At 31.4% G+C, this 27533-nt stretch overlaps 8 protein-coding genes and 1 non-coding gene across 9 annotated transcripts; 3 read left to right on the plus strand and 6 right to left on the minus strand.

The window, feature by feature from the left end:
• Positions 1-1906: 1906 nt before the first annotated feature.
• TBLA0Ftrna4E lies at positions 1907-1978 on the minus strand. Its single transcript has one exon. It is a non-coding gene; the product is annotated as a tRNA-Glu (tRNA).
• A 230-nt stretch (positions 1979-2208) lies between these two features.
• On the minus strand, positions 2209-3966 carry TBLA0F03240 (amino acid permease; the record flags this gene model as incomplete). Its single annotated transcript, XM_004181333.1, has 1 exon — positions 2209-3966. One exon carries the CDS (start codon positions 3964-3966, stop codon positions 2209-2211), a length of 1758 nt encoding a protein of 585 aa, XP_004181381.1.
• A 475-nt stretch (positions 3967-4441) lies between these two features.
• Positions 4442-11638, plus strand: MEC1 (protein kinase MEC1; the record flags this gene model as incomplete). Its single annotated transcript, XM_004181334.1, has 1 exon — positions 4442-11638. One exon carries the CDS (start codon positions 4442-4444, stop codon positions 11636-11638), a length of 7197 nt encoding a protein of 2398 aa, XP_004181382.1.
• Positions 11639-11847: 209 nt separating this feature from the next.
• Positions 11848-14574, minus strand: NVJ2 (Nvj2p; the record flags this gene model as incomplete). The annotated part of the gene is made up of 1 exon (XM_004181335.1): positions 11848-14574. The coding sequence occupies one exon, from the start codon at positions 14572-14574 to the stop codon at positions 11848-11850; it is 2727 nt and encodes a 908-aa protein (XP_004181383.1).
• A 2130-nt stretch (positions 14575-16704) lies between these two features.
• On the plus strand, positions 16705-17697 carry TWF1 (twinfilin TWF1; the record flags this gene model as incomplete). Its single annotated transcript, XM_004181336.1, has 1 exon — positions 16705-17697. The coding sequence occupies one exon, from the start codon at positions 16705-16707 to the stop codon at positions 17695-17697; it is 993 nt and encodes a 330-aa protein (XP_004181384.1).
• Positions 17698-18021: 324 nt separating this feature from the next.
• ASR1 (ubiquitin-protein ligase ASR1) lies at positions 18022-19689 on the minus strand (the record flags this gene model as incomplete). Its single annotated transcript, XM_004181337.1, has 1 exon — positions 18022-19689. One exon carries the CDS (start codon positions 19687-19689, stop codon positions 18022-18024), a length of 1668 nt encoding a protein of 555 aa, XP_004181385.1.
• Positions 19690-20092: 403 nt separating this feature from the next.
• RDS3 (U2 snRNP complex subunit RDS3) lies at positions 20093-20419 on the plus strand (the record flags this gene model as incomplete). Its single annotated transcript, XM_004181338.1, has 1 exon — positions 20093-20419. The coding sequence occupies one exon, from the start codon at positions 20093-20095 to the stop codon at positions 20417-20419; it is 327 nt and encodes a 108-aa protein (XP_004181386.1).
• Positions 20420-20589: 170 nt separating this feature from the next.
• On the minus strand, positions 20590-25518 carry SYT1 (Arf family guanine nucleotide exchange factor SYT1; the record flags this gene model as incomplete). The annotated part of the gene is made up of 1 exon (XM_004181339.1): positions 20590-25518. One exon carries the CDS (start codon positions 25516-25518, stop codon positions 20590-20592), a length of 4929 nt encoding a protein of 1642 aa, XP_004181387.1.
• Positions 25519-26576: 1058 nt separating this feature from the next.
• Positions 26577-27062, minus strand: TBLA0F03310 (uncharacterized protein; the record flags this gene model as incomplete). The annotated part of the gene is made up of 1 exon (XM_004181340.1): positions 26577-27062. One exon carries the CDS (start codon positions 27060-27062, stop codon positions 26577-26579), a length of 486 nt encoding a protein of 161 aa, XP_004181388.1.
• Positions 27063-27533: the final 471 nt, after the last annotated feature.

The raw sequence follows: 27533 nt of genomic DNA on the forward strand, positions 1-27533 counted from the left end.
AATAAACACAATCTTCATCTCACAAAATGTACTATTATTAAGTTGTTCTTTGGCCATTGAATGACACAAAAAAGTAATACAATACTTCATGTATTATAACATTTGCATATTTCTTATATATTTATTTCTATTTTGTATGACTAAATAATGACCCTTTATGCTTTTTTAATTCAAATAAATATTAAAATTCTAAAATAGTGTCATACATTAGCCGCCAGCCTTCTGAAGTAATTTTTGAAGTTACACAACCACTCTCTATTCAGATGAGATGTTAGTATATAAACACGAAGTTGAAAAGTTTCCAGTATAATCAGAAGACTATAATATAAAGGAAAATAAAAGTAAACAACTAGTGGTCTGGGAATCTGGAAACTAATATTATTATATATGCTTCATCAATATAACTTAGGTAACAATCTATTCTATATAAATCTTTCAGTTAGAGATCTCACCGTTATTACAACTCAGGAATTGGTTTGATTGAGTACCACAGATAGCAAGCGTAATGTCATGTATCGTGAGGTTCACTAATCACGTGTATATATATCAAGGTCTCTGCTTGATATAGAAATGAACATGGGAATCAACAGGTAAATATATGAACATAAAATCTATTTAAGAATCTAAAGCTAAAAGAATAAACTGGAGAGTTGTGATAGAACTAAGAAATAAAGAACAGAAACAAAACTAACGAGATACAAGAAGGATGGAAGTATATAGGGATCAATTCGTAACGTAATAATATAATATGTAACTTACACAGTCTTACATACTTACTTTAATAAACAGTTGGTATTAGACTCACTGCAAAAATATATGCCACTGTCACATATTTATAGAATGTGAATCATGCAATTACAATGAACAAAAAAAATAGTGTATATCTTCATCACGTGCAAACACAAATCACGTAACAGAGAACCAAACATAGAACAAGTGCCCAAGAATGTGAATATAAAAGATGAACAACTTACAAGAAGAACAGATGAACAAAGTTTAGAGTTAGAAACACGACGAACGAGTTGAGTTTCTAAGTCTGGAGGAAAAGCATAACATCTTAATTACCTTACAAGCCTCGAGACATAAGACTTAGATGCATACAATAATATGGTTATAAGAGAGAATTACTAAGATAGAAGACACACTCGATCAATAGAAGATTCATAGATTAGGAAGCACAAAAATTGTGACAATATTTCTCTCTTTGTATTAGAATTCATCTTAAAAAACAAAGATGGGAATGAATAGCAACACAACGAGTGAACCTGGGGAAAATAGTGACACGAAATAAACTAACTTCAACACAGTGAAAGAAGACGAAATTAAAGATAAAAGTTACACGTATAGATAAGAAGAACTGGATATAAGCGGTCAGTCAGTAGATATCAAGTGCTAATAGCCAGAGACAATGTATGCCGTATGTGTGGACACAAGAATCAAGGTTTCCATTTTTGTGTTATGGACCCAATAGTGTTAAAATATTATGAAATGGTAGTAAAGGAGAAAGAAATGAATATATTCGATAATAATAAAAACAAATAACGATCCAAAGTATTTTCTGATACAGTATATAGAAGTGACATTAACAATAAAAATGAAGATATATATAAAATACAGGAAATAGCCGAAGACGAAGAAGAAAGACAACCCTTAAAAGTCTTAACCTCTTAGAGCGTACCAGTAGGTAAACGACGATCGAGAGCTGATTTGGATTAGAATGAATTTGTAGAGGCACGCGTTCAAATAGGTAAAACCAAAGACCCCCAATGTGTCATAGACTGTGGAGGTCAAGCAAGTTTGATAGTGGTAAAGTTACTTCAACGATTGAACCTAATATCCACTGTACTAACTCTAAAGGAAACAAAATTTAATCACGTGGCATGGGCTCAAGTTGCAAAAACAAAACCTCCGATACGGGGAATCGAACCCCGGTCTCCACGGTGAAAGCGTGATGTGATAGCCGTTACACTATATCGGATTTTCTTGATATGTTTGTTTAATAGAAAAGGGGTGAAAACGGAAAAAAGGAAATTAATATTTATAGTATATTGTCAAAATTATAAAATAGTAGGTTTAAAAACAAATTATAGCGTCTGTAAAATTTAAATATTTTTTATAATATCGTTATAATGCTACATATATATTATCATATAATGTTCAATCCTTAAAAATACATTTGGACAATTTTATGGTAGAAAAAAAACCTTTTTATGCATGGAAATGTTTGAAATCATCAAATGAATTATTTAACTCGTGTGCCTCGATTTCTTTTAAATCAGTAGCAAAATCTACATTTTCAGGAGATTTGAATTCATCAGGGCCTTGAAATATTTTGCAGTAAATGTATAATCCAATGTCCAAAAATACCATGAAATAACAAAATAAAAAATCACGAAATGTCCATAGATTGGAATAAAAAACTGTATATCCTTGAACAAATGTCATAATAAGGGCAGAAAATAATCCAAAATATGCAGTAAATGGCTGACCCCAAGATTTAAATGGCAATTCAGGCAGGCTATCCTTTTGCAGTAAATATGCCTTTCTGAAAAACAAATATATTATACAAAGATTCACAAAATTAATTAACTGGGAAGCAGTAACCAAGTTGATCAACCAATTCAGAACAATAGCACTGTTAGAATTAAGTTGTAAAAGACTGAGGACAGCCCATAACAGAGATACACCCACAGCATAAAGTGGTACACCATTCTTCGTGCAAGTTGTAAATATTTTTGGGGCATATCCGTCCAATGCCATTCCGTATAAGGTACGAGAAGAACAATAAGTATAAGCGTTCCCTGCAGAAAATGCAGCAGTAATTAAACCACCATTAACAATATCTGGTACTATTCTAATTCCTAAATTGTTCATAGCAATGACATAAGGTGACGATCCAGCACCAGGTCGAGCTTCATTTATTGATGCAGTTAGATTTTTATCATTTGGTGAGCATATAAGACCAACACAGATACAACTTCCAATGAAAATAATAGTCAATCTATAAAATACTTGTTTAAAAGCTTTAGGGAGAACCTCTCTAGGTAATTTAACTTCCCCTGCAAGCATAGAAATATATTCACCACCAGCCATAGTAAAAGAAGCTTGAATTAAGCAATTTGCAAAGCCATGGAAGTAACCGTACATATCCCCAGATGAAGTATTGCCATTTGGAAAATACGTTTTAAATGGAGATTCACTAAAGTTACGAAAACCATATCTATCATGCTTGGGGTTTGCGCCTAGAATCGTGAAAAAGGTAAAGCAAAATAAACCAATAGCAAGAATAATTTTGAATGAAGCTAACCAAAATTCTAATTCACCATAATACTTAACCGCACAAAATGATATAAGCAAGTATAGAAGTACTTGAATCAAAAGTGGAAAAGCAGGTGAATAATTATCTGTCCAATATTGAATAATTGTATTCACTGAAACGATTTCCAGTGGTATCTGGACACATTCTAATACCCAAAAATTCCAACTAGCCATCATAGCCATTGAATTATCGACACATTTATTTGCTAATCTCAAAAATGGAGAACTTATTGGAAGGAAGCATACCATCTCAGCAGTTGAAACTGTAATACATAAAATTGGTACACACCAAAGTATAAAAGCCAATAATAATGATCCAGGTCCTCCTCTATAAAGCGGCTTACCAATGGCTACAAACAGAGCTGTTCCAATAACTCCTGAAATAGCAATGAATTGGACGTGCCTATTAAGCAATCTTCTTTGAGTAGCATCTTCAACACTCTCTCGAAAGGCTGGCTCAGGATATATATTATCTGGATATTCTGATACCGAATTATTAGAGAACCCTATGCTTTCAACAGATTGATCGATAATAGTAGTTCCCGAGATATCATTTCTTAATAATTTCGCCAATTCTTCATTATTTCCTCTATTTGCCTTACGAACATTATTATGTTTGCCGATACTATTAGTTGCCGGAGTATGCATAATGGGTAAATAGTAGATAAAATTTATTAAGGGTTAGCAATTGTTAGAGATGCAATGTAATGCGTATTACACGATTTTTGGGTATTATTAAAGTAGTTTAAGAACACCGTAGAGCTCTGAGTTAATATCAAAAAAAATTTTTTTATGAGAAATGAGCCCATTAAATTAAAAAAGGTGTCTTTGTTAATAATAATCGTAATCTAAAAAATGTATATCAATACAATATTGTAAGGCTTTTTTATTGATAAAATTAATATTGAAAAATGGCTTTGTCTTTGGAGGGCTGTTTTTAATTTCGTTAAATGACGTTTTTTTAATTCTAGATTCTTGTAATCGCATTTGATGATTAGCGCGAATTTGGAATACTCATCACCATTTAAAGCTAACTGATATTTAAAACGAAGCAAAAAAACATTTTTGAAGGGAATGTAATAATACGGTATATCATATTTCAACATTTGGCCCTAATTATTCGATGGAAACTCATTTGAAGTACTTAGAAGAGCTAAGTTTAGCAATCAAGGATTCAATAAAACGTCAAGAAAATGAAGATCCAATTTCAGATACTAATCAGTTTCCTCCATATAAATCGAACGAAAATGGTATGGGAGATTCAAAAAGTTTAAAAGTCTTAAATACGTTACTAGCTAGTCTTAAAGACACACGACCACTAAACCCACTTAATAAAAACGACGAAGTATTTGCAAAATGTTTGCAGGTTATTGATCTATTATTTCAATCGAGACCTTATTTAATTTACAAAATGATTATTAGCTTTTGTAACGAAATCCTTGATATATCTTTACTTAACTTTGACAATATTCATCGATTATGGCTATTGAGATTGAAGATTGGAAATGCATGCAAGTATGCTTATGCTATGTATGGATATACAATGAAGTTTAAAATTTCAGAATATTTGTTTAGCATTGTCAATACCAATGAAAACACATTAAAAACTGCTTTAAATGGAAATTGTTTAGAAAGTGATTTTATAACTTCTTTAAGGAAACTTTATATTTTAAGTTATTGGTTCTGTTCCTCATCTTCCATCTTTGGTAAATCTCTCAGCTTTCTAGATTCCTCTTTAGGGACAGATTCTTGGAAATCTTATTTTCAAAGTATATTAAGATTTGTTATGTATATTTTAGATTCAGTTCACATTCCTTCGCTCTTAATAGAACTACAAGTCATCCGTGTACGATTTTTATCAGTAGCTGTTACAATGTTATCGAGAACAACTTTATCTATCGGGGATGATCCTTACCTACCATTTTCTGATGATCTAAAATATGTCTTATCCCAATTACTTAAATTCCTTTCGAATAATCAACAACCGTTTTCTTATGGAGATGAAATCATTGCTAAATGCTTGTATCGAACATATATACTTTGTACCTCGCATCAAAAAAATACTGGTGATACTGTAAAATTCTACGAATTCTTTAATAGCAATTTTCCAATATCTCAATTTTTGAATTACGAAAAAATTTCAAGCATAGAAATAGATATGTTTCCATTCAGCTATCACACAAATAAGGCATTACTCCTACTGTATTTTGACATTCATAGGAGATCTGCCGATGAATCATTATTAAAATTTAATAAAACAACAAAAATTTGGAGCTTTGAACCGGAAGGTGATGAAATACTGAATAGTATAAGGGTTCATAATCCTATTGGTATTGAACAAAAACAGTTGGAAAATCTCCATCAGTCGATACTTCATGATTTTAAAATGCCTTTTACAGGCTATACGCTAAAAACTTCGCTTGCTAGACTTCCCATTGATGTTCCTTCGAAAGCCTTTTCAAGTTGGAATGATACCTTTAAATTTTTATCCAAGGAGCTCTCAGCTGCAATCTCTAATAATTCACTAAAAAGGCAACTTCAAATTTTAAATATACTTGGAAAGATATCTTGCTGTGAAGGTTATCATTTGAACTGGACAACTAATTTTAGTTCATGGGATTTATGTCCTATTTGCGACTCTAATAATGACAGAAACATATTCAATGACATTTCACCCAATAGGCCACCGGCAATTTTAAAATCAGAAATTTACAATTTAGTAAGCGAGTCATACTTTGTTGATAAATCTACATTAGAAACGGATGAGATTCTTTTTGCTAGCATATTAACTTGCTTAAGTAGGATATTTGTACACTTCCAGCCACCTATATTGACAAATTCCGAAGATCAAGTTGAATTCAATGATACTACAATTCGTTCTAATGAAAATGCAAATGTATTTGGGCTAATTGCGATAGCTTTCAGAAGTTCAAACCGTTACATTAGGATCTTAGCGAGTAAAATCATTCCATTATGGAATATTACACCAATCAACAACTTTGAAGCAAAACAAATGCAATTACTCCTACAATTTTTGAACCAAAATTTCTCAACAAATATTACGGAGACCTGGTTATATACATGGACCAACTTAACACTAACTACGTCTGGAGAACGTTTTAATTCGTTAATTCTTAAATTAATTGATATTTTTAACTCAAATGAATTTTCAGTATATTCAGGAATGTCTTTTCAATTTAGAACACTTACACGAATCTTGCACAGAACTCCATCTCAATTACTTTCTCAAAATTTGCCATTTTTGCTAAAGCAATACTCTAAAAATTTGAAGGAAAGAAAAGTTTCTTTTGATAAATTAATTAACCTTCTAGGATTTCCAGCAAATACTGTTCTGGATATTTATCAAAGTTACATTATACCATATGCAATTATTCAACATGATACTGATGTATTTGGAGAAATAGCTAGAATAATGTGTGAAGCCAATGGCCGACCAATAAACGAGCAGAAATATATTTTATTAGAAAAAAATAGCAGAGAAATTTTTGCAGTAGCATTGGTAAAATATTCGTTTTTTAAGATACCCCTCATCAAGACCTTGTTTACTAATCGTCTCCCAACGTTTGATACTGATATTGTTAATACAGGTCTTTTCGACTTCCAAACATTTGCAGAAGTTTTGAAATTATATAAAAATGAAGAAAATAAACATGAAGTTAATGATAATAATGAAGCTATTATTAAGCGAAGCCTGAGATTCATTTTAACGAGGATAGATTGTGGGACAATATCGGATACTGCAAAAAATTCTATATGGTCAAAAGAGCTAGAAATTAAGTATCAGAATCAACTAAAGAATGTTATTTTGGGAGTGTTCCAAATATTTTCTGTTGGGTTTCATGATATGGAAGGCAGAAATTCATTTTTTGAACAGGAGAGAGTGATAAATGGTATATCATATTTATTGTCAAATACTTCAAAAGAAACAATCATTTCTGCCTTAGCACAAATAAGTATATGTCTTCAAAATGGTTTGGAAATTGAAGAAATTCGCCTGAAGTCTATGGCGTGCTGGATCAAATTGTTAAAAAGTCTTTCTGATGAAGAACTATCTACCGTTATAAATGAGCCAGTTTCGTTTATATTTTATAAATGGAGCTCTTTTACGCCAAAAGAAAGGCAGAGCGCATATGATATTCTAAATGAATTAGTTAATAACCATTCAGATTTGGTTTTTAAAATAAAACCTAGTTTAATGCTTACTATTACCAACCATCCAGAAGTTGATATGCTGACAAAAAATGGAGAGTTTGCGAGAAATTTAAAAAATAATATTAACAATATAAATTGGATACCTATTTTAGTGGTATCGTTGCACACTAATAATAAATATGTCATAAGCGAAAGTTTGAATGACTTAGAAATTTATTTAACCAAAAATATGTCAGGTCAAGAACTAGCGATACTGTCAAAATCCGAGAATGGAACTAACTTGGCAGACCTCTTAGGAGCCCTAATAAACGTTTCTTCGAAATATAAAAATATTAATGATGAGCTATGTAAACGAGCTGCTATTTGTATAGGAATGATTGGTGTTTTAGATTTATCTGTATATCATACTAATAGAAGTGTGTTAAATGAAATTAAAATTTATGATTTGGATGATGAAAAGCAAACAATAAAGTTCCTAATTTGGGTGCTGAATGATATTTTAGTACCACTCTTTTGGAAATCAGAAAATCCCCAGAAGCAATTGTTTGCAGCATTTGTTATGCAGGAGTCCTTAAAATATTGTGGATTGAGTTGTAGTCCAGATGATGTTTCTAATCCTGAAGAAGATCCTTTAAAGGCTGATTTATGGAACCAATTTAATACAATATCAAAGACAACTCTTTATCCCCTTCTATCTTCTTTATACCTGGCCCAATCATGGTCAAACTATGAGTCGCTTGTATATCCTACTAACAAATTTAAGGAGGGCTACACCATCTGGATTAGGAGCCTTACATTGGATCTACTAAAAATAAGTACGAATGAATCACATCCCCTTCATGTATTTTCATCATTAATAAGAGAGGATGACGGAAGTATATCACAATTTTTATTACCGTATATATGCATGAACATTATGAAAAAAGCTGAAAAAAATAACGAATTTGAAATAATATTGCACAATATTGAGAGAGAATTTGCAAGTATTTTCAATTATACGTTGACTAATTTAAACCATTTACAATTAGACTCCATGAGATCTTGCTTCAATGCCATCTTTAGAGTTATAGAATATTGCAAAAAATGGGTAACATGGTTTAAAAAAGAGTACTGGAAAATTCATGATTCTCATGTTATTAAAGAGACTAAAACTAATGCGATGCTTCAACGAATAGAAACATTCATTGATAGTATTCCTGCTGAGGTTTTGGCAACGAAATCCTTAGCAACAAATGCCTTTGAACGATCCGCCCTATACTTAGAACAGTCATTCAGACAAAAGAGTGCAAGTAATGTCGATACAAGCCAAGAATTAGCTTTCTTACAAAAAACATATGCTGAAATTGGTGATCTTGACTCAGTTGACGGAATGTTAAAGGTATTTTCTACAAATAGCCTTTCTTCAAAAATAGAAGAATTGCAATATTCTGATAGCTGGGAAATTGCACAAGATTGTTATAAGATTCTAGGTGAATTTTCTTATGATGCTCCTACCACGACAAAAATGTTGAAAATCATGTATGATCATCAAAACTATTTAGATGTTCTGGAAAGTTTAGATACTTTACCAAGCACCATACACTCTAAATGTCATAATGATTATATCAATTGGGTGTCTATTGCAATGGAAAGTGCGAACTTGGAAGGTAATTTAAAATATATTGTAAATTGGGTAGAACGTATTGAAAATATTCCAAATATCACTGATCTCGATGTCATATTCCATTATAATATTGGCAAAATTTTACTATCAATTCAAAAAAATCAGAATACAAGAGCATTATCATACATTCAAAGATCTTTTTCTCTTTTGGGATCCCACTTTATATCATCATCTACTTCAATGACTTCTGCTAAAAAGGAAAATTTGTTATTAAAATTGCACGGACTCTTTGATATTTCTTTGTTAGTAAACTCTACTGGTGAGTTATCATTTGATGATTGTATTTCAACTATCAATCATAGAAAAAGAAGAATTGGCGTGGATTTTTCATCCAACTATTACGTTCTTTCTTTACGAAAGTCATTTGATTCAATGAAAAATCAGAAATTAACTCAAAAAGACCTTATCAAGACACATTTAGATATTGCAAAATTGAGTAGAAATAATTCCAGAGTCACTATTGCATCCCAAGCATTGATGCATTGCATCAAGAATGGTCATGCTCAAGCAGAATTAGAGTTTGCTGAAATTTTATGGAAACAAGGTGAAAATGATAGAGCATTAAAATTAGTTAAAGAAATTCACACAAGAAACAAGAGTAACCCAGATGTTAGTAGCTCAGATAAAGCTGCCATTTTACTAAAATATACTGAATGGTCATATCTTTCTAATAGTGCACCATCCACACAAATAATCAGGCAATACAAGCAAATAGAAACTTTAACTGACTCGCTAGATAAACTATATTATTCAATGGGACTTTACTATAGTAGATTGTTGGAAAGGAAGAATTTAGAGGGGTACTCTACCAAGGGATCATTAGAATATCATTCCGTAAAATACTTTTTATTGGCTTTTCAGAAAAATACTGTTAAAATTCGTGAAACTCTCCCAAAGGTTGTAACGTACTGGTTAGATACTGCAGATATTGCTATGTCAGCTTCTAAATCCAACCCCAATAGTAGCACTACTAAAGCTTTACTAGATGCCGCAAATAAAATTTGCCATGAAGTTTCTGGCTCAGTTAAATATGCACCAACTTATATTTGGTATTCGGTTTTGACGCAGTTACTATCACGTCTTCTTCATACTCATAGCTTATCATGTAAAGCCATTCTCCATGTTATTATAAGCCTAACTTTTGAATACCCGTTGCACCTTTTCTGGTATGTTACACCATTATTGGAATCGGCATCACCACTAAGAGTGAAAAGAGGCGAAGAACTAGCTAATGAATATATGAGTTATTCGCCCTCTCTAAAAAATATTGGACAGCCAAGAAAGTTGTTTACTGCTGCTAAGGAATTGACGAAGTCATTAATCAATGTTTCAATGACGAAAATTCAGCGGACAACTCGCTCTGGTTTACGTCTGGAGCATGACTTTGACTTTAATATGAAACTAGCTCCTACCCAATTAATTGTACCAGTAAGGATTAATTTAGAATTGCTATCGCCAACTGATAGCATATCAACTAAAACATATACACCATTTAGCGAAGTCGTCTCAATAGCAAAGTTTAGGAGTCAATATAAAATATTTTCGTCACTTAAAAAACCTAAACAAATAAATGTACTCGGCTCAAATGGTATGACATATGGAATTATGTGTAAACGAGAAGATGTTAGACAAGATAACCAATATATGCAATTTGCCACTACCATGAATTTTTTACTTGAAAGAGACCCTAATTCTATGAAAAGAGACCTGGATATTACTACATACTCTGTTTTATCTCTTCGAGAAGATTGTGGATTGTTAGAGATTGTACCGAATGTTACTACTTTGCGAGATATCTATATCAATATTTATAGTAGTATGAAAGTGGCGTATTCTATAAAGAGCTTTTATTCAAAAGCTAAAGAAATGACATCAAATGAGGAAAGAATTCAATTCTTTTTGGAACTTAGATCCCAATTCTTCCCTGTGTTATATAAGTGGTTTTTAGATTCATTCCCTGATCCCATTGATTGGTTTAAGGCCAGAAATTTATTTTCTCAGTCGTTATCAGTAATGTCAATGGTAGGCTATATGTTAGGTTTAGGTGATAGGCATTGTGAAAATATTTTATTGGATATTGAAACTGGGAAAGTCCTCCATGTCGATTTTGATTGCTTGTTTGATAAAGGAAAAATACTTCCAATCCCAGAAATTGTTCCTTTCAGACTAACGGGTAACATGGTCGATGCCTTGGGCGTAGTTGGAACAGAAGGTACCTTCAAAAAATCTAGTGAAGTGACAGTAAAAGTTGTTCGCGAAAATGAACTAGCTTTAATGAATATAATTGAAACAATCATGTATGATAGGCCAGTCCATGATAAACTTAGAAATTGGTCGATTGTTTTGAGGAACAAAATACGTGGGTTGGACGCTAGGGATGGAATAATTCTTAGTGTGGCTGCCCAAGTAGAGACTCTAATACAAGAGGCTACTAGTGAAGAAAATCTAGGTATGATGTATATTGGTTGGCTTGCATTCTGGTAAATAAATATATACATGGTATCTTAATTTATTTCCTTCTTTTCTAATAAATTGTGTTTTTATATTAACTAATATCACTAGCTTTCTGTGTTCGAATTAAAAAGATCGCATATTATATGCTAATAGATACATAAAATAATATATTGAAAAACTACATAACGCAGATGGCTATAAATTTGACTTAAATTATGAAAGATTGAAAAATTCGATCATTATATATTCTCTTCTAGGTTTTGATTTGAGGAGAGTTCAGCTGCTTGTGGAGATTCTAATTGGGTATCGTATAAAGGAGGGTTTAATTCCTCATTAGCTTGGGCTTTTACAAACCCTTGAGGAAAAGCCTGTGTTGGGAAAGAAGAGGTCCTCACAGATTCAACTTGTGGAGATGGTGTTTTCTCTTGATTAACAAACATTCCAGTGGAGGTTGGAATGGGAGAAGTTTGAATTTTCATTCCGGTTTCTGCTACTTGAGATGGAATAGAGACTGGAATTTTTGGTACTGGTCTTCTTCTATTTGTAATCATCTTTGGTGGTTCAGGTCTATTTAAATTTGGAGTAGATGCACTCTTTTTTTCAGTTGAAGATTCTTCTTTATTTTCTTGGTTTATTAAGGTGCTGGAAGGGAGAGGAGAGGGAGAAGAAGAAGTTTCTTCTATTTTCTCTGATGAAGAGTTGTTTAATTGGTTATTTTCTGAGTTTAAATTTGAATTGGAGTTGGAATTGGAATTGAAGATTGAAGTGGAATTATTATCCTTGACTGTTTCTTTATACCATTTGCCAAATTTTTTCATTGAATTTTTAAAATATTTTTTAGATTGGTTACCATTTGAAGTTTCTTCCGAAGTACTACGGTTATCCGTTTGCAAGCTCGATGTAGAAATATTCTTACTAGACATTATAGCTGGACGAGTTAAATCTTTATCGTTAATCAATGGTTGATCATCTGTATTTTGTTGATCATCTTGGTCATCATTCTGATCAAAATCATCTACTTGACTATCATTATTATTAGAGGTCTGGTCTGCGGAATAAGTCTCAGATTCGTCATTCATATCAGTGGAAGATTTAATAATGCCGTGTTTTTTATTATGTAGCACTTTTCTCAATGAGCCAACTTTTTCCAAAGTACGTTTTTTTAATGGAGAAGTACTACTGGTAGATACAGTATCTACTTTGTCAGAAAATGAATTTGAATCATCATTGGGCTCAAGACCTGTAATTGAACCATCTAATGAAGCATTTGCATCACTTTTTTTTGGCGTAGAATTAATAGAGGATGAATTCACATTAGAATTTTCATTTTCATTTTGTAAATCCATTAAATTTAAATCATTAGTAGTAGTAGCAGTAGTAGCAGTAGAAGTAGTAGCTGAATTTAAAATTTGAGTAGCTTCACCATGCAATTTTTCTTTATTTAATTGTTCACTTACTTTTCTAACTGAGTCATAATTTTCCCAAATACCACCTCTAAAGATATCATCTTGAGTTGTATAAAATACGTTATCATCAAAAAATGGATAAACCAAAGATTCTTTGATTGCCACTGCAAATTTACTTTTAATTGTGTTTGTAACGACGTTATAATTCAATTTATTAGAGCTGACAATTGGTTCGACATCGATATCAATGGTAGGTTCTGATTGGAAGGTATACCAAATTCTGTTTGATGGCGGTGGTTTAATCATAATTAAAATTGGACCGGACATTTCTTTCAATTTCACTTCTAATTTAATTGAGATAGTTCTTTGTTTAAATCTTGAACCCAAATTGATTTGAGCCTTTGTAGCAATTCTCAGAGTCAAATTTCCCTTGTAGATTAAATCAAATCCAATTTTGGTCAATCCATCAGGAGATAATTCAAATAATTTGGGGTTTGTAATCATTGGTGCAGCGTTGCCAACATCAACTTTTTCAATGACAAAATCATCTAAGAAACCAGGAGTATTAATTTTAGTTAATTTCTTATAAAGTTTATCACGTAATAAATCATTTAAAGTATTAGTTTGTTGTAACGACAAAAATATACGGCCTATCAAAGCATTTAACCATTTAGTAGATAATTGGCCTTCAGTGGAATTCAAAGTCTGAATTAAATACAGCATATCACGAGTGTTCAAATGAGCTGTATTCGCAGTCAAATTGGAATCTAATAATGGGTTTATATTCTTTTGTTTAGTCTTATTGTTCTTAGAAGCATTGATCAACTTAAAATACCAATCTTCCTTTTCTGTATTATTGTCGAAGTATAAGAAAAATTGATTTGAAGAAGAAGGTGTAGAATCAGATGTAACGGAGGAATTATTTGTTAGAGAATCAAAATTTAATTTATTGGTGGATTTATCAATCAATTCATCTGTATTTCTAATAATTGAAATACAGGTTCTCTTTGTGAAAAGTGAACCATCGGATGATTCATTATTTGGATTACGTGGCCATAGAGTGACAAAACTATTTTGTAAAGTAATAGCATGAACCAAATGGCTATTTTTTTCATTGTCATCTCTGTAAAGAAACAAATTCCCATGTCTCAAAATAGCAAAGAATTTATTTTTTTTCTTTAATTGACTTCTTTCTGGTACAATTTCATCATTAATAGTGTGATTAGAAATGTCAACGACTAAATTTGGATCATTCTTATTGATCATGTCCATGAAGTCACTCGAATGATAATAATACACTTTAGTAACGGATAACCAACCCTTTTGGGTAACTTCTACACCTTTGGCTTCTTCAATATTACCTACTTTGAAATCAGGACTGACCTTTTCAAATAATAGCCTTTCATCTTCAGCATTCTTGGTCTCTTGGAGTTGGTTTTCTTCTTGAAGTTGAATGGTTTTCAATTGTTTATGTATAAAATATGCAGCTATCAAGGCTAACGGTAAAAACGTTATACCACCAAATAAATAGATGGCTAAAAATGCCTTAAAACTGATCATAGCTTATGATGCTTATTATCTTAAATATGGTAAAGACAGATAATATACGGAACACTTTGTATCAATAAAGTTGCAAAACTATCAGCAAGCAAAGAGGCAACAATACCACTATAATTCTAATATAAGAAAAAAAACTAAAAAAGTGTCAGTTATCTTCCTTTATCCATTAATTAATTATCCTATTCGATCGTCAAAACCAAAGGGTTTATATTTGGAGAATTCTGCTATTTAAATATTGACATAATCCATTCAAGTGAAATTTCAAGCATCCGATGTTACCTAAAGCGTCGTTGTTTGTTTTTGTTCAAACACCTTCTAAAATAACACCAAATTGAATAGAAAATGGAACAGGAAGAAAATGCATAAAACCCGCGGCTTTTGCCTATTCGGTCCATTGTTTCGCGTCTTCGGCACCAGAGAAAAGGCTGCAGAACAGATATTTCAACGTCCTACCTAGGCAATGGCTTTGTGATGAGGCAATATCTCAAGAAGATTAGATTCATAATCATTACCTGAAGTGTCAACGTGGTAAAGTCTATTAGATTGATTACAAGACAATGAATGTGGTCAAAAAACCAAGCGAGACTTCATAAAGACGTTTTTATGCAAGACAAAATAGAAAGAAGTATAATAATAGTAAAATCAGAGTCATTAAATCAGTTTTTTTTGTTTTTTGTAGTCATTAAACCAGCCTTGTTTAAGGGCTGGCATTAGTACAGTGTGAATATTTTGAATCATCACAATAAACTATTATCTGATGTCCTTTCGAACATTGGTACATTCTTTCTATTTCACCCATCTGCTGATAGGAGTGTGAATGTAACATATCAAGAAGAAATAGGACTCTTGCAAATAAGATTTGTCTCATAGAATATCAATCAGCTATCTAAGACCAATCATCACTTCTCTAACAACTAGATTATAACACTCCTACGACCCTCCTTCAAAAAATTTGTACACGAAAGAGAGACATTGTAAGAACTGCTAGTTCTCGATACTAAAGTATGCCCGCCCGGTCGAAATAAGAATCATCATGTGAGATAAAACATAAAACTATTTGACAAATATATTTGCAATTATCAATGGTTCGATATCTTTGCAGTTAAACTGAGTTATGAATTCCAGTTGGATTTAAACATATGATAAAACGAAAAAGAAAATGATAGTTGATAAATATTACCGTCATACAAGGCTGAAACTTAACGAAATGAGGTTGTCGACATATAGTAAAATCCAACTATTCAGTCGGAACAATTGGTATTGGAATAAATTATAATCATAGGTATATAAATATACTAAAAGCTAACATTTTCTGTTTCTTTTTCATTAGAAATAAATCTATCTGGAAATTACCTTCTGGCAATAGTATAACTGCTGTTTTTGAACTTCGTTGGTTATTTTTAATTTTTTTCTGTTAGAACTGGGAATTATATTTTTTCAATAATTGAAATTTTTCATTCTGCTTTTATAGTTGTCTCGGCAAATTTTTTTTTACTAGAAATTTTTCAAATATTTCATATCTCGGTCAACTGAGATTTAATTAAAAATCAATTTTTTTAGGGCTCAACTAATCTATTTTATATGCTTGTTAAATTGAAGATGATACAGTTCACACACACACATATATATATGTATATGTGTGAATAAACCAGAACAAAGCAAATAGTATTCAGTTCAATAATCTAATATTTACTTGAATATTACTCATTCTTTAGCTATGTAACGTCCTGTTTTGAATGCACATAAGCATATTTTAGCAATTGTAAGATACATCCTTTCTTGTAATTCACATTATATATAACTTTATTTCCTTTATTTTATTTTCAAGTTCGAACCCTTCGAACTTTGCTGGTCTTTCACTTTGGCATATCTCAATACATTGTTCCTAGATAATAAAGAGAAGCCAAGGAGAATCGAATGGCTTCTGAAATTTGCCGGATTCGAAATTCTCCCCTATGGGGGAATTTTATTCACATTAATTTCTTAATTATTAAAGAACTGTGCATGACAATTAAATAATATAAGAGATTTGGATAAATCTTAATTCAAGAAATAATCCTTAAATAAAAAAAAAATAATAAAAAAAAAATCACAAATCAATCTTATTAGCCTATATCATCATTCTTTACTATGTCTGCTCAGTCCGGTATAACTGCGTCCTCTCAGTTGTTAGAATCAATTAAAACTAAGTTAAATGGTTCCTCCAATAAATTAGAAATTATTACTGCAAGAATATCGAATGATAATACAAGTGTTGAAGTGTATAAACAAGATTACTCTTCGGTAAGCCAGTTAGCAAATGAATTGGAAGATTTTGAGGAGCCAATTTACATTTTCATTAAAGAATCCAATAAATCAAATCAATTTGAATTTTTATCATTCGTGCCAGATAATTCTCCAATTAAATTAAAGATGATTTATGCATCCACTAAAAATACTTTGATTAGACAAATTGGTTCTAACTCAATTAATAGACAAATTATGATTTCAGAACCTTTTGAAATTCAAGAATTTTTGGATACCGACACTAATATAAATCAAAAGGATCTATTAACAGAATCTGAAAGAATTAATTTAGAAATTAATCAAGAGCAGTCTTTAATGAAAAATGCTAGTCTTAGTAAAGGCCATCAATTAGTTTCTCAAACTAATGGTAGTTCAACAGTTTTGATTTTTGATGTAAATTTGGACGATTCTGGTAATACTTTAGTAGAGTTATTAAATCAAACCAATTTGATCTCATTTGGCATTAATTTAGATAACGAAAAAGTACAAATTAGAAATAAATTACAAATTTCGAAGCCAGGATCAATTAAAATCACTCAAGAAGAACCAAGCTATAATATTTATAAAAACTTGGATAACAACAAATATTATTTTATCTACAGTTGTCCATCAGGTTGTAGAGTTAAAGAGCGTATGATTTATGCTTCAAATAGGTCCGGGTTTATTAAATATTTAAATGAAAATCAAAAGATTGAATTAGAAAACACTATTGAAATTGGTGATTTCGATGAATTAGAAATCTCTTTGATATCAGAGAATTCAAATGATAGCTCGATTGACATGAACAATGAAAGAAAATTCAGTAAACCAAAGGGACCAATGAGAAGAAGAAAATAAAAGCATTTCACTCCATACATTTTTAATATATCATGCATTTATTTATCTATGTATATATTATAATATGTTTAAAGTCAAACAAATCAGTTAACTACTATATATATTGGTATATGCTGTGTTATGTATTCTGTATGTTATATGCTATATATTTAGGCATTCTTATAAAACCTTCATTATTTTTGGTAGATTTGTTAATTGTGTATTCTGCATAAGATTCTCTGTGTATCAATTTATCAAATATTCAAATATTAATATAGAAAAGTTTAAGTTTTTGAATGTTTCATTAATTTCCTTTTATTAAGTTAAACAGAATAATTGTTAAGGTTAGTTGATGAACTCTGGTATAGCTTCAAATTCTTTTAATATTTCAACCTTAGCAAGATAATCAAAGTTATGGAGTTTGTTATCATAATTCAAGTCAGAAATTACATATAATTTCCTTGATACACTCCTGTTAATCATTGTATAGATTTCTTTACTTAATTTTTTCCCCTGAACTCCATTTTTATAGTAAGGATCCAAAACTTTTCTTACATGGCTTTGAATTTTAAACTTAGTATCTCTTTCAACGGCTTCTATTTTTATTCTATCAGTTAAAGTTTGAGATTGAGATGAGCTTTGGAGTGGTGATGCGTTGTTCTTAGTCTTTTTGTCCGTGTGTACGTGTGAGGAGGTTTCACTATTGATTGTATTATTTGATAAATGCAGGTTAGCTTCATATTTCCCATGGCTATGGTCAAAAGTACAGGGATTTTTGATTATTTTCTTTTCAGTATTCTTATTAGATAATGGCCTGTTGTTCATTGGATTCTTGTCTTGATCTATAATATAACTTCGTAGAGTCCCTGGATGTTGTATCCTCCGCTCAAAAGAATTATTAGTTATTGAAAAGTCATTTTGTAAACTAGTATCATCATTTGCATTTTCAGTCTCCTCTGTGATAGTCAAGGCTTGCATTGCGGTTGTTACAGTTGTTATTTCTTGATTATTTGATGAACCAACGAGTTTACTCGGACAGCACATTTTGCCTATATTATTTGTAGAATTACATTCTACAATTAGAGGTGCTTTTAACTTCTCTTTGGATTTATGATTATTGAATTGTTTTAGTTCTGATTGCTGCTTAGACTCGCTACATAAGCATTCTGAATGATTAATATCATATGAAGCGACAGATTGTACTGCCTGAGTTATGCTTGGTATAGGAGATAATTCTGAAAGGTCAACTGATGTTGACGATGAATTGATTCTTTCTGGGGTAGAAAAATTATCAGAATTGCTTTCTTCAATGGAAAAGTTATCGATATATATATCATTAGATAGAAGAGTTCTAGTAAATCTTGGTTGAGTGATGGTAAGCACAGTTGTCTGACAATTTAAGCAGTCTCTCCAATTTTCTAAATCTCCAATTTCTGTAGCTAACGAATGCAAACATGATTCATGATATCTTCTATTACATTGAGGACACTGATCAAAAATATCATTGGCCTCACCTTCTACCCCACAAATAGTACAATAAACGCAATCGCAATATTCATCCTCTTCCGTATTAGAGTGAAATTCATCTATATCTTCTTGAATTAAGTGATGTAAAGATGATGGTTGTGGTGAATTGTAAGATGATTGATTGTAATTGGATGAGGAGCCTTGATTGTCTTCACCAAAGAAGCCTGTAGAGGATAGGCTATTGTATAAAATTGACTGTGGCAAATATTCTTCAATAATACTGGCTTCCGCCCCAGTAGAAATATTAAATTCAAAAATATCGGATGATTCACGTAGGCCACCATCTAGTGGTAAACCGTTTGGATCTTTATATAGGGTTTTTTGTATGACAATATTGGATACCCTACGACATACAGGGCATTCTAAACTTTTGGAGGTCAAATGCCATTGTCTAATGCAGTTAAAATGAAAATTATGTTGACAAACTTTTAAACTACCCAGTATATCTGTAATATCCTCCAGACAGATTGGACAATTCTGTATCATGGTGAGAATTTATGTTACCTTAAGGTGATTCAATAGCTTTCCTTTATTTTAATTAAAAAAAAAAAATTGGTACAAAAACTAATTATTAAGGTAGATTATATATAAAGAGGTGTATAGTGTTACTGGATCGATAAAAAATATATATATATTATTGTCTAAACCTTTTCAATCCTTAAATATTATAAATCAATGAGAGGAATATATTGCATTAATACTCCGAAAGTTTTCGCGAGTTCTAAATTCTTACTATCTTTTTAGATATATTAAACTTGTAAAGCAGTGAAACGTTTTCAATTTAGAACACTATATAATCTCAGAAAAAAAGCTGAGGTGTATTTTTACGAATTAGCGTATACACGACATAAATAACACCTGAAAAGACATACTAAATACTTCTCACTGAATGTCTCGTCATCAGGCTGACCTTGTGCTATGCATGCGACAACCAGGCACTCATTTTGGGCTTGTTTGCTCAAAATGTGACGGTAAATGTCCACTTTGTGACTCTTATACTGACCCTACAGTTCCTGTTCGATTATGTGCCCAATGTTCGCAAGGACGTAGTGCGAAAAATTGCATCATATGTGGTAATCCTAACGGAATAGTTACTGCCCATTTTTGTGCAGAATGTTGTCGAGCAGAACGAAACCGTGATGGTTGTCCTCGAGTACTTAATGTAGGTAACAACCGTTTGGAACATCATTTTGATTCGCGTCAAACCTCAAAGTAGTCTGTAGCGATTTCAAATGTCTAATGCTGTGTGTCTATTGTATTTGTTTACTTATTCTATCTAATATGTAAATGAAATGAATCTGTATATTATTTATATGAATTTTCTAACAATGTGTTTCAATATTAGAAACAAACATTAATGCAATCCTATTGTAGGATGTATTGTTTTTAAACCTTACGGGAGGTGTCGGTTGGATGCTGGACATTGGCTCCCCAATGAACGTCTGCCTCTTCAGAATGATCATCGGGAAGACATTGAGTAAGGTTAGTATCCTTGAATAAATAGTCAGTCCCATTTGTAAAAAACTTATTTTGATTATCTTGTGAAGTGATATTCTCCATAGAGTTATCTTGATATTTTTGTTCCTCATTCGATAAGCTTGAATTGTCTAATATTTTATCTTGAATGACAGCTTCCGGTGGATAAAGTTTATCCGTAAACAAGTCTTTATTATCAATAATAGTATCATAATGACTACTTGCTGAATCACTCGTCAAAGTTCCTTCTTTCTGTAATTCATTATTTTGGGATAAACATTTCAAAATGTAAATGTAGGTCATGTCTCTCCAAAGCTCTACTAGCATCCACTCCATCTTGGCTATTACTTGTTTAATATGTATTTCTAACTCCCTTCTGGTTTTGGCTTTAATTGGGATAGCATACTTGTAAAAGCTTAATTCTTTTTCGTCTTCAATAAGGTTATCTCTTTTATAAATTTCTGCAATTTTTAAGTTGTTAATTCTCTCATCTATTGAAATTTTTCTCTTAAGAATTACTTGATTTGCAAACTCGTCTGGATAAAAATCACAGCCATTATGAGCACCTATTAAATTTATTGAATCTTTCCATGTATTACTTTCTTTTAAATTAGTACAGTACCAAATATTTTTTTGATTATTATTTGAATAAACGTATAAAATATGTTCCTGAGATTGTTTTGTTTTGTGTCTTTCAAATCTGCCAACATCTTCGCTTGAGGTAGCAAAAATACCAGACAAATTAACAATTTCTTTGGCAGTAGACATCAATGTCGAATCATACTCGATAATATAATTTGTATTACCAGTTATTTCATCATAAATTGTTTCTGGTTTGATCCAATCAATTATATTAAATTTAAACATTGCCACAGTTGTAAGTATGATAAATATTCTCCGTTTCTTATTATTCTTGTTATAAATGTTACTTGTTAAACCTGTAGACTTAATAATTTCTTTAATTTCTCCCATTTGTATAATTTTAAGATACAAATATTTTCCATTTTCTTTTTCCAAATTATTATTGACTATTTCAAAATCATCGATAGACATTGTAGATGATACAAACTTATTAAGTTCGTTTCTTTTTATCTTTAAATATCCACCTTTCACTTCATTTAAAATCGAAAATAATTTTAAATAGGGATTAGGTAACGGTGAAGTAGAATGAGAATCCAGTTTATCAAGGTTAGTGATATAATCTCCATCAAAATGTTCATTTAAAAATATATCTTCGTATTTTTCATTTTTATTCCAAGTTTTATATACTTTCCATTTCATTGAGATATCTTGCAATGTATCGTTTAGGATGTAGCTATAAATATCAATATCATTTTTATTTGAGCTATCATTATTACCAGTGATATACGTTGAAATAGAGCTAGATGCAGATCTATTTTTCCATAAGCCAGTACTTGTATTTGTAGGTGGTAAGTTAGTAGTAGAACTATTATTCGTATTTGTTACAGTTAAGGGGTTGGTATTTGTTATGTTATTGTTTGTCGATGTCGCAATGGTATTATTTGTATTGATTATGGATAAGTTAAGATTTGAGTTAGGTAAGTATACTTTTTTATTTTTGATTAATTCCATTGGTGAATATATTATTATATTTGAATCAAATTCTTCTGACTTTGAGTAATCTTTATTATTATTATTTTCAGAAAAAGTATTGTCATCGTTTATCATTGAATTCATGTTGACTAGATACTTTTTGTCAAAAGTTTCGTTATCAATTGATGAATTAGTTTCTGATTTAAGTTCACCTTGAGTATCATTAACAAATTCGTTAGAATCATTACTTATATTCGTATTTTCAAAAACGTCGTAGTATGGGTTCAGTTTATTACAAATTATTTCAAATTTTGGAGATTCCTTGGAAGTTATATTATCAAAAAAATAATTTACAACGCCATGAGGCACTAGGTTCCCCGATGAATAAGTATCCCCATGGACCATGTCAAAAAATTCTTCTTTAGCCATCTTAGTTTTGTTATTTGGATTAAAATAATCAGTATGCAGAATCAATAACGAAAATGTTAAGAAATAAACTTGTTCTTTACTTTCCCATGGGAAGAACGTTGAATATATCGAATTACAAATATAATACACATTACTAAACTCGATCAGCAGTCTATCAATTTGTTGAGTTTCTTTTGGTAATTCTAAAAACATTAAAAGTTCTCTTAGAGCAATATCTAACGGCACTTTTCTAAAATCAAAATATTTGGAGATAAAATGGTGTAAGCATTGCTTTTTATACTCATCATCTTTTTCAATTAAAATTATACCAATATATTTTTCATAATTGGATATTCTTAAAAGATAATCATCATATGCCTCATTTTGTTTAGGTTCGGGAGGAGGAGGTAAATTCTCTAGTGGGTCCCTTAATTTAGATGGTACATATTGCTGAGATCTAGTTGAAGACGAACTATACGATCTTAAATTAACAAAACTACTAAGAGCATTTACTAATGAACTGCTTCTCTTCCTTCTTAACGAATAGGAGCTATTATTATTTGATGAAGGAAAAGAAGGTGGATTGATCAATGGTTTACCAGTCCCCATGTTAGAAGAGCTCATTGGGAAAGTTGAAGTATTAAAATGATTTAATTGTAAATTTGAATTTTCATTGATAGATAAAGATGAATCAGGCTCTAAAAATTCAGAAGTTAAATTTTTTGTAAAATCCAAATCTTTAGTAGTATTTCTCTTTAATAGCATTGAAAATCTATTTGGACTTGAAACAGTCTTACTGTGTGGTCTAACCGGCCTTTTTGGATAAGACAACGCACTTGGTGCTACATCTTTCAGAGGGGGGAAGTGAGTAGTAACATCAGTATTATTAACATTGTGATTTAAAGGTGTTGATATAGGGGTAGCGAAAGGTGTCGCAGTAGGGGTGACAGTGCTGGAATGTAATTTGCTAGTTGATGGCGTTGGAAGAGACGTTTTATTTCTGGTCTCTATAGCTGGTTTTTTAGTCGCTTGAATGGAAGAATCATCCAAAGATTTTCTTGTGAGTGGTGATAAAGTATCCATATTTAAATTTGATGCATTGGTGCTAGCATTACCTGAGTGCAATTTATTATTTTTGCTAGTAGTGTTTGAATTTGAATTAAAACTAGGATTTGAACAGGAAGTAGGATTTGAGTTTGAGCTTGAGTTTGAGTTCATAGTAATACTTGTAGTTAACCCTGATGGATAATACGAAGTTTGATTTGGAGCTACATTAGAAATACTGCTTCGATTTGTATTTTTTTTAATATAATCGAACACGTCAACAGTCTTACTACGTTTTCTACCACCTTCTAAAATTAAATTATTTTTTGTTCTATATGAAGAAATATGTTCATTAGTTAAATTTGTAGATGTGCTATTATTTGTATTGGTAATACCTTGCAAAGGAACATTGTAATGACTCGGAGAATTTGGAATTGAAATAGAAGAATAATTTGAACATCTAGAAGATTTATTTGAAGTAAGCATAATAGAAGAAGACAGATGGGTACTGTTTTGAGTATATGGAATACATCTTATATTTGAAGATGAAGACATGGAGTGAGCTCCTATTATACTATCGGTTCCTGTTGAACTTCGATCTCTATGACTTATAATACTTGGATTGTATGGTTGTGTATGAGCAATATTTGGAGTTGCAATGGGAGTTGTAATATTAATATTATTTTGAGCCTCTAAATCTACAATAAATGGATTTTTACTATTATTATTTGAGTTCGACGATGATAAAGGAGTTTGGGGTATTTTTATTGCTTGTGATGGCGGGGTAGACAATTTCTTTGGAGGATCTATTATGTTTTCAATAGTGGGTATATTATTTTCTGATAATAGATGTGTATTATCTACAAGTCTATTTTCATTTAAATTTATTGGGAATACAGAAGCAGATGAAGCTTCAGATAACGTTGGAGATGAAACAAAAAATTTAGTTTCTCTATTTGGAGATTGAGTCGATATGGGGTTTAAAGTATTTGTAAAACTATTATTGAAACCAGCAATGTTACTAGAACTAGTATTGGTACTACTATTAGCACTGTTTATATTACTGGTTGTATTATTATTGCTTCTAAAAGGCATATCAGGAAAAGATAGTTTCTGTCGAAGTGCTCTAAATCTGGAAGGCCTAGTTGGGTTTGTCACGGTATTTTTAGCTAATGATGTAGAAATAGGTGATGGACCCGGCTTATTGTTTGTGTTGGGAATAGAATGTTTACTATATATTTTGGAATCAGATTGAGGTGATGTTTTCCTCTTTGGAGATGTTGAGATGTTTCGTAGAGGTTTATTCTGTAAATTTAACTCATCCCTCTGTGAGTTTCTTTTGGAAACAATTGAATTGGTATTTGACATAGACATAGAGTTTAGTGGGGTATTTGAATTTGAAATTGAAGTTGTAGTTGAGGTTACACGGCTATTGCTTGGTGATGTATTAATCGTCAAATTGTTAAATAATGCAAACAAATTGGAATTACTAGTTGCAGTTTTATTTTCATTTCCTGATTGGGTATCTTTATTAACTGTATTGCTCGCGTTGGAAGAAACACCTCTGCTTGAACTATTGCTATTATTTGTGTTAGTACTGCTTGTGTTACTGGAGTTTGAGTTTAATCTGCTTTTAATCCCAGATGTATTTACAACAGGTTGTATATATGGTTTAGAAGAGGAAGGCTGTTGTTGACTATCAATTTCAGAAGTGTTCTCTGGCAAAGTGTCAGTTTTTGTAGTTGGTGCATAATTATTTATGTTGTTATTATCATTGTTACTATTATTTTGAAAGAATTTAGATTTAATAATTGAAGTAAAAGAACGATTCATAATTGATAATAATTAAGGAATCAATGAAAAAAAGTAAAATAAAATAAAATAAAAAACAAGGGAAAGTAAATAGGGAAAGTCTATTGGGTTGGAAGGATTGAATGCTGACAAATTCAGAGTTGGTTCTATCGTGTATTTCTAAAAGAGATGTATTGTCTTGAGCAATGGGGTAGAAGAAACCAAAAACAAAAATAAAATAAAAAGAAAATATCCAGGGTATAACTAATGGATCAATCTGCTAGCGGCAATATATATTTTTTTATATTTTTATATATAAAGAACTAAAAGCAGATGCGGTAATGGTAAAAAGGCAGAAATAGAAATAGGGGTCGGAGTAGGAAAGTAAAAAAAAGTATTAATTGGGGAAATAGATGAAATATGGAAGATAATATATATACAAATATATATATATTTATATCTTGTTGAGTGATATTATGATAGCGTCTAAGAAGACTGAGCCAAATCAGTGGTCGGTTAATCTTTCTTGGGATTTTCCTTCTTGTGACGTATAACGAGCCAGTGTAAATAGAAATAAACGGTGATGATTAATGCTAGTACAACTAGTCACTCAAGCACTTTATAAAAGCAATATATTGCTTGTATGTTCGTTTGTTTTATGAAATAATATATACGATATACGATAGAAGTCAAGTCTATAAGTTACATGAAAGATTCAAAGCCAAGGTTTACATAGACAATGGAGCAAATCTAAACTAAAAGCACCCATAGCTAAAACAGGTCTTTCCATAGGGACCGCATTCCAGATCCAGACAGCTGTTTATTAAAAGTCCTTTCTCCAATCTTCCGTCGCCGGGAAGTGAGAACGCGTGCTAATTTGGCGGGTACTGATAGGCCAAAAAAGTCCAGGGGCGGTCCCGCAGGTTGTTCCGTGGATACTAAATAGGGGTAAAAAATGACCCGCGACACATAATGTATTGGTTAGGGTTAGTTGTTGTTGTAGTAAGGGTTTGACTATGTGTTAAAATGATTGATTATTATACAAAATGTATATATATCTGGCTAGATGGTATATATAGTATTAGTTGGTGGGTGTGTTTTTATTTATTTAGCTCAGCAGAAATGCTCAATATCTCGGAACTTTCCACAATCTGAACCCTTGGTGAGCTTTTATCTTGGATAGCCTTAAGAGCAAGATAAACACCGACCTGGCCTACCTCATTGCCAAACACAGGGTATTGTAATACACACTGTAGTCTTGATCTGTAGATCGAGTTCCCAAGGGCAGTAAACATGGAGTTCGCAAAACCTTTAAAGTCATTTTGTCTTTCACCCAGAAGTTTTCCAGGTCTCAATATGATCAAATGGTCAAACCCTATGGCTTCTAAATCTCTTTCGATCTCACCCTTCATTTTTAAATAAGTAAATCTGGAATCTGCATTAGCCAATGAGGACGATACAAGTACAAATGTGCTGCATCCATTTTCTTTTGCCTTCTTAGCCAAATGGATATTCAAATTATGATCAATGCGGTATTGTTCTTGTGTACTACCCGCTGCTGCTCTTGTTATAGATAAACCAGTCATCACTATATCGGTCTTTTCAGTGGGATATTGAGGGTACCCATTTACTATTATCTTTTTCCACAAGTTGTTGAGCGATTTATCTGACTCGATAGGTCTTCTAGTAATGGTGAATACTTTATTTATGACGCCAGATTTTTCAGTGTATTTCAAAAACGCTGAACCACATAAACCAGTAGCGCCTAGGATTAAAGCGTTATATTTAGCTGCCACATTTTGTTCTTATTATTATTTATTTTTTTATTGGAAAAGTTCATGTTGTATTATATGTATATAAGATTATTTCTTTTATGCTCTTCTTATACTTTTTAAGATTGAAATCTTAATATCTTGTTTTTTTTACTTTTTTACTTTTTTCTTATTACTACATTTTGATAGCTTATTATCATTTTCCCTGGAAACTAATTGGCCGAGTTTTGCATGTGAAATTTTTAATTAATCCTTGCCTATAGTATAATTTGTTTAGGCAACAGG

The sequence above is a fragment of the Henningerozyma blattae genome, chromosome 6 (assembly GCF_000315915.1).
Source record: "Henningerozyma blattae CBS 6284 chromosome 6, complete genome".
Taxonomy (NCBI): domain Eukaryota; kingdom Fungi; phylum Ascomycota; class Saccharomycetes; order Saccharomycetales; family Saccharomycetaceae; genus Henningerozyma; species Henningerozyma blattae.